General features: G+C 42.4%; 1 protein-coding gene across 1 annotated transcript; it reads left to right on the top strand.

Annotated features, from left to right (window-relative positions):
• The first annotated feature begins 2123 nt into the window (after positions 1 to 2123).
• On the top strand, positions 2124 to 7640 carry Mfap3 (microfibril associated protein 3). Its single transcript, XM_051180634.1, has 2 exons — positions 2124 to 2483; positions 4787 to 7640. Exons 1-2 carry the CDS (start codon positions 2210 to 2212, stop codon positions 5554 to 5556), a joined length of 1044 nt encoding a protein of 347 aa, XP_051036591.1. The 5' UTR covers positions 2124 to 2209; the 3' UTR covers positions 5557 to 7640.
• Positions 7641 to 10978: the final 3338 nt, after the last annotated feature.

The following is a 10978-nucleotide window of genomic DNA, read 5'->3' as shown; positions in this document are numbered from 1 at the left end:
GGTAAGTAAGGGAGATACTGTCCAAAGTCAAGAATCCACAATGTCAAAGAATGGAGTAGTCAAGAGGCATGGCTCACTTGTGGAATAGGCATTGCTGCAGGATCAAGACAGTGAGAAGAACACAGCATGGGAACAGACCTTCCTCTGACACACAAGGACTGGCAGCAGTCCTCACACCACAAGGCTACAAAGATAGTAGGTATCCATTGCTGAGCCTGAAGCAGGTGGCAGTAACTCTGGAGTGAGTCATTTTTACATTCAACCATGTAGGTGATTTTATACACAGAATCGATACACAATTTCCCTTTAAAATAAATACACAAGAAGAAAATGAGTGGATTTAAAGGTTTTGCTCTAGTCAATAATAAAAAGTATGGCAGTGGAGTGAATGATATTTCCAAGATAATTCAGATGAACCTGGGAACTCCTTGTCAATGTCCATAGAACAGCTAGTATAGAAGGAGGCAAAGTCATGTCTGTCAGATATTGCTCATCTTCAGTCACCAAGAGCACAGAGCCTGGCTCCTGGTCCCCATCAGTAAGTGTTTGTGCCTATCACCTCAGTTATTAGATCAGACCCTCCCATTGACTTCTCGCATAATCCTAACAAGTCATCACTGTGAAGTCTGTAAATTAAGCTAAATCATTTGTTAAGTACCCAAGGCTGTTTTCCTTCAGTGTCATTTTAGCAGGTTTTTAGGAGGAAATGGAAGTAGACACATTTAATCTATCCTGTAGAGCCAAAGTCTGAAGTTTGTTTTATCCTAAACATTCTATCCTTAAATTTTAAAGTTTGAGATTTTTTTTTATTGTCATTATTCATCCAACCCTTCAAGAGCTTAATGGAAAGTTAAATAACATTTTAAAACTTGTAATTCAAACTTTGAGGGTATAATGACAAAATACAATGATCCATTGGTTTTTATGTTCTGTGACCAAGCAGACTTCCTTTGAATATAAAAGTAGATAAATGTTGTCTCCAAAGCTAATTACCTTGGACTTTGACAAGAAATAAAGCAGAGTCTTGCCACATATTTATAGAAGTATAAATTGACATCTTCCTTGCAAGCTGGTGGTTTTAAGTGAGGAAACAAATTAGCAAGAAGAAAATAATAAACACCTGGACTCAGCCAGGCAGTGGTGGCACACACCTTTAGTCCCAGCACTTGGAAAGCAGAGGCAGACAGATCTCTGTAAGTTCGAGCCCAGTGTGGTCTACAAAGCTACACAGAGAAACCCTGTTTAAAAAAACAAAACCTGGACTCAACCTAGACTTGGGTTTTGCTTTTTAGTAATAGTTTATTCTTCTTCCTAATCTAATAGTCTTTCCTTGTAGTTGTATATTGTTTCTGCCAACTATATATATCCTTAGAATGTCAATTTTGTTAGACTTCAGTCTCAAAATTTGTTAAGTGTACATATCATTAAATATCCTCTTTGTAAAGAAGATGCTTTTTTTTTATAGCATTCTGAGAAGATGTTTAGAGTCCAGAAGTTTGCCTGTTCATATGTCATGTAGGTCACACAGATTTTTTTGTTTTGTTTTTTCCTAAAAGAAACCAGACTCTACCTCAAATGTCCCTGAATTATTTGTTTAATCTGCATACATAGTCAGATTACATGGATTCTGATCTCCATGGTAATGAATAAGACATATCAGTTGCTTTTTACATACTGATATAGCATATGGTAGTGGTGCAGGTTGAAATAAAAGATTGTTAAACTGTATTTCCACTCTTATTGACTCCCTATTGCACAGAAATTGTCCAAGTGAAATGGCATCTCAGCATTTAGAATCAGCATCCTTAAAGAGCCTCTCATCCTTCCCTTCAGTGAGCAGGTGAGAAAGTGGAAGCTCAGAGAAAGCTGTGTGCCAAGGCGGGGCCACTAGCAGCAAGGTTTGACTGGACTCGGTCTGCTGGTGCTGTGCTCAGCACTGCTCCATCTCGGATGTGGTGCAATCATCCCTGATGTCAGTCAGCGCCATTACTTAATCAGTTTCATTTGCCCCATGATGAATCTCAGTTAAACACTGTGTGGCTTTCTTTTAGGCTGGCCTCCACGCTCATCCTTTTAATTAAGAAATCCTCAATCCAGACCACTTCTTCGGAAAACTTTTCTGCCAGCAGCAAGTTATTCACTGTGATCCTGTTCAGCATAGCCACATTTGAGTTTTCCAAGTCTAAAGAAGACTGGTTTTGGTTTTCCCATGAAGCTGCATCATTGTCTGTCCATCTTACTTGTGGTTACTCTTCTGCCAGCTGCTCTGGTTTTGGAAGATGTGGCCCCACTGGGAGCGAATCAGAGTTCCTACAATGCATCATTTCTCCCGAGCTTTGAACTCTCAGCAGGTTCCTACTCTGGTGATGATGTCATCATAGCCAAAGAGGGAACAAATGTTTCCCTGGAGTGTCTTCTCACAATGGATCAGTATGGAGATGTCTACTGGTACAACTCAAAAGGACGGCGGCTACACAGCAGAGGTAATCCTATAAGGTGTGGTCAGCCAGATGACTTTGGTTTTGGGGGTTATGGCATACTGAGCAAGAATTCTCCAAGATGGGCTGGCTTCAAAGGAAGTTAGAGAAACAGTTCAGTTGTTGAGCACTTTCCAAGAATGCACACAGCCCTGGGTTTGATCCTTCTGGGGGTAGGGAGTAATGTCTGAAATATACCTATCAAAAAGAACAAAATAATTATAATTATTTAACAAAAAAGGATAGTATAAATACGTAAGCTGTTTTCCTTCTACCTTGTTATTGATGTTGTTGTTGTTGTTGTTCATGGCAAAGTATTGTAGTTCAGGTTCACCAGGAACTCTGTAGCCGAGAATGAATTTGAACTCCAGATCATCCTGCCTCCAACTCCAACATGCTGGATTATTGGCATGTCCCACCATGCCCAACTTCAATTTTTTTCCTAATTTAACCTTAATTTGCTTGAAAACAAAGTTTCTCTTTTAATCTTTATTTCTGTTGTAAGAGTCACACAGTGATGGGTCATCAAGATAGCTCAGTAAGTAAAGGCACTTGCCATCAAGCCTATCAACTTTGTACCTACATCATAGAGATAGCAAACCAACTTCCACAAATTGTCTTCTGATGTCCACACATACACTGGTATGTGGACACATACATACATAGACACACACACACACACACTTATACATACATACATACTTTATATATATATATATAATTTTTAAAGGATTGTACACTGATAATCTAGTCAAGGTTTACTTTTTATTGGGTATTTATTTTATCTTTCTTTGTGTAGATTTGTTTGATGCATATCTTAATCTAGAATAATTCTTTCACTAGTATTCTGTTGGATCTTTGAGGAACTGAAAAGGTACCTCAGTAGTTAAAAGCACTGGCTGCCCTTGCAGAGGACTCAGCATCCATTTGGCAGCACATAACTGTCTGTAACTCCAGTTTCAGGGGACTAGGTACCCTTTTCTGGCCTCTATAGTCATGATGCACACATGTGATGCATAGGCATATATGAAGGCAAAACATGTATATACATAAAATAAAAATAAATCTTTAAAACAACAACAATGGAAAAAAAAAAGATCAAACCAAGTAGTAGTCTTGCTTAATCACAGCATTCAGGAGGCAGAGCCAGTCAGTTCCTTTGAGTTCAAGGCCAGTCTGGTCTACAAAGTGAGTCCCAGTACAGCCAAGACTACACAAAGAAACCCTGTCTCAAAAAAGAAAGAGAAAAAGAAAGATCTTTGTGATAAATACTTGAGTTACAAAGTACCTCAAAAAGAAGTTACCATGAAAGCCAAAATGAAGTCATCCCAGAATCCCCCATAAGCTAAACTTCAGGAAATGCTCTTAAACATAGAAGGCATTCCTTCTTAAACTAAGTTAAAGCAGAAGAGATAGGTGCTCTTTCTTTCTCAAATACCTATTTGCTAAGTCATGGAGCATGTCTCAGTGCTAAGTTCTCTCCTAGCAAATCCAGGTTGGCTCTCCAGCACCACACACTGAAAAGTATAGTTGCTGTAGTAAAATACCCTGACAAAAGGCGCTTGGGAAGAAAGGGTTTGTTATAGGTCACAGTTCCAGGTTACAGTCTGCCGTTCAGGGGAGCCGGTGGCAGTAGCTCAGAACAGCTGATTGTATTGCATCCATATTCAAGAAGCAGAGAGCCGTGAAAGCATGTTGCTGTTCAGCTCAACTGCTACAGGTTATCAGGCTGACTGAGGAGTGCCTTTACCCACTGAAGTATCTCCAGCGTTTTCAAAATACATTATCATATGAGTTCATGATGAAAAGTAAGCAGCATTTCAATAAAGATTAAAGTGCATAGCCCATCACCCCATAAATAAGCACCCTCTATACTTCTGAGGCATGTCCATCTCATGTATGAAAATGTACAGGTAATAGCATGGTGTAGTGTCACGCGCATGGATGAGCATGTCTTTGAAAGATTGGTCTTTTGCGTCTATGTGGATGTTTGGTGTCTGGCTATGAGAAGGAAATGCTAGCCTTAGAGTGGTCAGGAAGATCAATTTTCATTATTTGTTTTATACTGATAGAATCCTAGTCAGACATAGCAGTCTGCTTTTCTTTCTTCCTCCCTTCCTTTCTGTTTTGTTTTTTTGTTTGTTTGTTTGTTTTGGTTTTTTTGGTTTTTTTTTTTTTTTTTTTTTTTGCATGATTGAAACAGTAGAGCCTGACAGACCAGCTACAATGGTTTTATGAAAAGGTAAATATTGGCAAGGCAGATGATCTTTTCTGTAATTTTTTTTTTTTGTCTCTGTTGAATTTATTAGGTGGAAAATGGTTGGTTTCTGATAACTTCCTAAATATCACCAATGTAGCCTTTGATGACCGTGGGCTCTATACATGTATTGTCAACTCTCCAACTCGTGCCTCCTACTCAGTCACCCTCCGTGTGATCTTCACCTCTGGAGACATGAGTGTCTACTATATGGTTGTCTGCCTGATCGCCTTCACAATCACACTCATACTGAATGTCACTCGTCTATGCCTGATGAGCACCCATCTCCGAAAGACCGAGAAGGCCATCAATGAGTTCTTCAGGACTGAGGGGGCAGAAAAGCTCCAGAAGGCCTTTGAGATAGCAAAGCGCATCCCCATCATCACCTCAGCCAAAACCCTGGAGCTTGCCAAGGTCACCCAGTTTAAGACCATGGAGTTTGCCCGCTACATTGAAGAACTGGCCAGAAGTATTCCTCTCCCACCCCTTATTCTGAACTGCCGGGCCTTTGTTGAGGAAATGTTTGAGGCTGTGCGAGTGGATGACCCTGATGACATGGGAGAGAGAATTAAGGAGAGACCTGCCTTGGATGCTCAAGGTAGCATCTATGTGATTAAGCCAGAGCTGGGACGCAGTAACTCTCCTGGTGGAGATTCGGATGATGGCTCTCTAAGTGAGCAAGGCCAGGAGATAGCAGTGCAGGTGTCTGTCCACCTTCAGTCAGAGACCAAAAGTATTGGGACAGATTCTCAAGATAGCAGTCACTTCAGCACACCTGATGACCCTGCACCTGCTGAGGGCAGCACTCACCACAGAGAATGAGCCTGTGACAACTGACAGCCTGCCCAGTGCTCAGGAAAAGAGCCTGCTACGAGGACATAGCATTATTACAAGATGGCAAGGGTCTTCTGTTTAACCTTAAGCACCCCAGACCATGAATTGCCAAAGTCCTTGTGACAAGACATTTTTCTGATATGTGGTCATTTACTTTAAGGTTGCTGGAGTGATGTGTGCTAAGATTGAAAAGCACCTGAGCTGTGAGACTTCTTTTCTGGTCACAGTTTTTCTTTGGTCCATGTGTGACACATTGAAGCCCCCATTTCCCTGTCCATGAAATGCGGGATCTATTCTAAATGAGTTGTGTCTGGCCCAGCACTTCTTGCCTGTCGCACCTCTGAGTCAGCCTTTCAGTAGACCTTTGGTCCCTCTTTTGAGACTTTATTCTGCACTCTGGGTGTCTATACCAGTGCCATATGGGGAGATGCTCTGCCCTGGAAAGTGAACAGTCATGCATCCTGGGCCAGGCACATCTTTTCATTGAGCCACCCTGTGCTACACAGATCCAGAGAGTAAATTGCCCTTAGAAAACCACTCTCATTGGGTGTGGTAGCTGAAGCCTTTAATCCCAGCACATGGGTAGGCAGAAACAAACAAATACCTGAGTTCAAGGCCAGCCCCACCTATGGAACAAGTTCCAGAACAGCTAGGCTACACAGAAAAACCCTGTCTCAAAAAATTGAAGAGAAAAAAGAAGAGGAAGAAAAGAAAAATAAAACAGTCTCCATGAGAAATGTATCCTTGGGAATGCATCCTGTCTTTTTAGCTGCCAAGACCTTTAGTCCAGCAAGGCTGGCCTCAGTGTCCCCAAAGAAGAATGTTTTCAGTGTTTTGTGAACAAGAATGATGTCAACTCCTCTCTTTCAAATCAATTTTGATACTTTTTAATAATGTCTCAGGCTTCTCTTCTTGAAAGCACTGAATTCCCAGGTGGGCTGTGTTTGGGTCCAGAACTGCAGAATCCACTTTAGAACAAGCCCAGCAACATCCTGCCCTCTGTGGTCCTCAACCTGGTGCTAAAGGTGATAAACCTCCTCTTGTTGAGACTCATCATTACTGGTGGTTTTGTTCTTCAGATGTATCCTTTTTAAGTGAGGATTGCATTCACAGCCTTTCTGAAGCACTTACCTGAAATCAGATGAGATCATTGTGTTCAGTGAATTATTGTATTAAAACAGACAATCCAGGTATAAGGGGGGAAATGGCAGGTAGTGCCACCTAGATCATCTGGGTACCGTATGCACTGAAGCTGCCACTCCCCGCCTAGCCTAGAGTGATATGACAGATTATAAATAATCTTCACAGTCATCTCCTCAGCTGCAGGAAGCTCCTGTAGATTTTTAACATCATGGCCATGGAGCTCAATTTGATGCTTTGCTTCATTTGGCTTCTGGAAGCCAAATTGTGGAAGCATTGCTTGAACTAGAAAGTCCTGAGGGAACTGTGCAGAGGAGGTGTTCATCGGAATTTAATTAGAAGGGTCAAACAAGCAGGGGACAACAGGAAATTCCTAGTGTAACCAGTGAACTCCCTGCCTGCCTTTGTCCAGGCTTATCAGACATGACACCTCTGCTTTGGACAGCATGAATGAATCAGTGTGCCATTTTATCAGGTGGCATAAGGATAATATGGTAATGCTGCCTTTTCTATCTCTCAGGCTGTTTCCATGGAAACCTCCAGAGCCAAACAAAAGCTACCAATCATTTAACCAAAAAGCTTGCCTTGGCTCAGATGTGTATTTCTTTAAGGAAAGCTGTTTTCGTACATTCGGCTGTAGAACAAGGGCTCTTGAACATATCCTAAATTATAGAACATGTTTTCCCTCCTTACACTGGATCTCTGGATATACTAAAATTAAGAATCTCTTCTGTGGGGTCAGTGTCCTGATTGTCCCTCAGATCTGCAGTCCCTCACCTGATAAAGCAATGTTGGGGTCACTTCTTACAATGAAATTTGTTGCCTTAAATACTGGTTTTACACCACATGTTCCTAGAAGGGACATTAATGTCTTGAACTTTAAGGTAGACACATTTAACGACCAGAGTTTCAGAAAATAGTATTTTGCAAAATTAGAAAATACCAAAACAGTTGGCCTGCTCCAATGCAGCCTGGGTCATTCATCACAAAAACATAAGACAGGCACTGGGTGTGGTGGAGCACACCGGTACTCCCAGCACCTGGGAAGCAGGGTCAGGAGGACTGTAATTTCTAAGCCAGCCTGAGCTATCTAGCAAGACCCAGCCTCCGTAAACTAACCACTGGGCATGCAGTTGGGGATGAGGTCAGTTTTCCTGCATGCACTAAGCCTGGGTATGAGCCCTCCACCAGTGGTCTCCTATCTGGAGGCCAAAGCAGCCACCCTGCTTTGAACCTTCTGAGTTCCATCACCAAGAGCAGGTCAAACTCGGGAGGAGGAGCAGACTTGCAAAACTTGTTTTCAAGTGCAGAGCACAGTTGTCAATACGGTCTGTGTCTAATCTGCTTATCTGTTCGTAAACCTTCACCTAGGCTATTGTTACCATCTGGTGTCATTATCTTTCTGTCTTGCTGAATTTTATGTTAGGTTTTTTTTTAATGCCTTTGAGCAGAAAAATGTGTCTAAAATAGTTCTGTCGTCATATTGTAAATTTTGTATTGTCATTTAATGAACTTCAGTGTCCTTACAGAATTAAACAGTGGTTTATAAATCTACCAAAAGTTGTGATTTCAGCATCTTCATGTACTCCTTCCACACATGCTCCTTGATATCCTGATGTGTTTATAGTGGTTTGGTAGCCCCAGTCCTCAAAGTTGTGTCTATTATGGTTTAATTTTTTCTTTTTTTAAAGCAGATCTTGCCATATTGTCCAACATGACTTCAATTTTGTGATCCTCCAGTCTCAGCTTCCTGAATACTAGGATTATAGCATGATTACCGTGCTGGCCTTCATCTGCCTTTGTCTCAGACTATAGCCTAGACTGGCCTTGAACTTGAAGCAGTCTTCTTGCTTCTGCCTCCCAAACTCTGGGGTTACAAGTAAGTGCCACTGTGCCTGACTTTCAGGCTTGGTTCTTGAGTCAGGCCCAGTGAGCTTGTCTGTTTCCTGTGCACTACACATTGATACAGACCTTATCAGAACTGCTGACCGTGGGACAATTGTGAGAAAGAGCCCCTTCTGCTACTTCATCTCCCTTCCACAAGCTTAAGGTCAAATCCCCATCCAAGTGCCACTTCCTCTTCAGTTCCCGAACCTCAGGAGCCCTTGGGCCAGTGCTTTCTATACCCTGCATATGGTTTCACCCTATGGCAGAATTAAGCTGGGTCCCTGACTGTTCAGCTCAGCACAGTCCTGGCCTCATCCCCACACCAGAGATTGTAACTCTAGTGCGTACTATTTCCAGAGCCACATGCTTCTCATCTGGGCAGGATAGTGACAACACTCAGCCTCGTGAAAATTTCTGGGTGCTTATGGATTTGTCTCACAAAAGGAAATGAGTGTTATTTGATAGTACTTGTGTTGCAGCCGCTATTTTAATAAAAACTTGAATTAAAAAGTCAGAGTGGAATGTTGTACATCGAATGGAGTGTTTACCTGAGTACACAGAATAGGTTTTTTCTCATATATGATCCAGTTTGGTCTCTTTACAGACTTATTTTATGTGTAGAAGTGTTTGCTTGCATGTATGTCTGCATCACAGGTATGCCTGGTACCTGAGGAGTTCAGAAGAAAATGTTAAATCCCATGGAACTGGAGCTGTGGGTTGGAAGCCACCATGAAGATGGTTGGCAACTAAACCCAAGTCCCTATAAGAGCAGCAAGCGCCCTAGCCCTAACCTGCTCAGCCATCTCTCCAGCCCTGAAGTTTGATCTTGATGATTGTAAACGAGTGTATTTGAATGCAGTGCGATTGTTTCAATACAACATCCTTCTCCTAATCTGTGTAGTGCCATGAGCCACACTTTGGTGGGTACCCTCCCCACAGCAAGCCAGCAGGTAACTGTCACTCTGGACCCAAACAGCACAGCTTCCCAATTCTGAAGTGAAACTCTCCATGACTAGATAGCAGATCCCACTAAGGCCTGTGTTCCTGGTGTCTCATGTTCATGAGCTTCAGCAACTGGAAGCATTGGCTCTGGGAGAAGTGTGGTGGTGGCACTAGTGACAGAACCCAGCAGAGAAAGGAGAGGGGCGGAACATACAGTCATTACTTAAGTTCCACAGGCTCTATGGAGTAAAGATCGAGCCCTGACTTTCAGTGACAAAAAACACAATCCTGATGCCACCACTGGCTTTTGAAGTCCAAGGTGGATGTATGGAATTTGATGTTAATTGTCTTAAAGAGGAGTAAATTTAAATTCAAAATGGAATTCCACCACACACTTCAGCATGTATTCACTGGGCTAAGTGTTGAATTGATGACACCTAATTGGTGGTAGAATCCACATGAGGATTCGTGGGAGGAAACATGGTTTGCTGAGTGCAAAGGCTGCATCAGACTGTTAGCAATGTCCAAATGATATGCATGACAGCCACAAGTTCCTCATACCGCTCATAATTATGTCTGGCTGTGTGCTGAGGCAATCTGAGGATGGTGGCCCACCAAGAGCAGACTGTTTCTCAAATAATTCCAGCACAGGTAGTCCAAGGATGGCACAAGGGCTCAGGAGTGCTATTGAGGACTTGGCTCCTAGACATCTCTCTATTCATGTATGTGGCTTTCATTCTCATGGTCACAAGATGTCATGGTTGGGTTCTAGAAGGAGCTCCTGAGACATTTTTTTTTAAGCAATTTATTTTGGAGATGATTGTAGAAATGCAGGGAAGTGAGATGGGAAGGAGAAGAAAGCCAATACAAGAACATTCCAGAGTGGGTTATTGCTATGAGTACCTTATGCTCAGTCTTCCTGGCAACCATTCACATCTGGAGTTGCCTGGCCCAAGGCCAGCAAGCTTGGATATTTGCCCACCAAAAAATCTGTTATTACTTACAAGCTGTTCTCAGGGTCTCTAGCATCCTTTAACAGATGAATGCTCTGGGTGGAGACTCAAGGCTTTCAGTTGGAAGTCTGTGGTGATTGAAGAGATAGTGAGTGGCAGGAATTTATAGGCAGGGTGCCAATAGCACCTGCTAATAGGACAATCCTGCTTCCAGTGTGGCTCTGCATTCAGGGCAAAGAGAAGAGCAGGCAGTCCAAGGGCAAAAGACAGCAACTGAGTATTCTCCTTTTTTATCAAGAAAGCAATAGACTTCCTGAAGCTTTATCCATGTGCTACCCAGCAACATCCAGGACTGGGTTAGAGTGTGTCACCTACCTTGTTGCTGAGATCAAGTACCTGGCAAAAGCAACCTAAGGGAGGAAGGGTTGTTTGGGCCCTTGTTGTGAGGGTACAGTCCATGGCAGGAAAGTGTGGAGCTTGCTTACCTG

Source organism: Phodopus roborovskii, unplaced genomic scaffold, assembly GCF_943737965.1.
Source record: "Phodopus roborovskii unplaced genomic scaffold, PHOROB, whole genome shotgun sequence".
Classification (NCBI taxonomy): Eukaryota; Metazoa; Chordata; class Mammalia; order Rodentia; family Cricetidae; genus Phodopus; species Phodopus roborovskii.
Note: the sequence above shows the minus strand (reverse complement) of the source record. Positions and strands in the feature narration are given on the sequence as shown.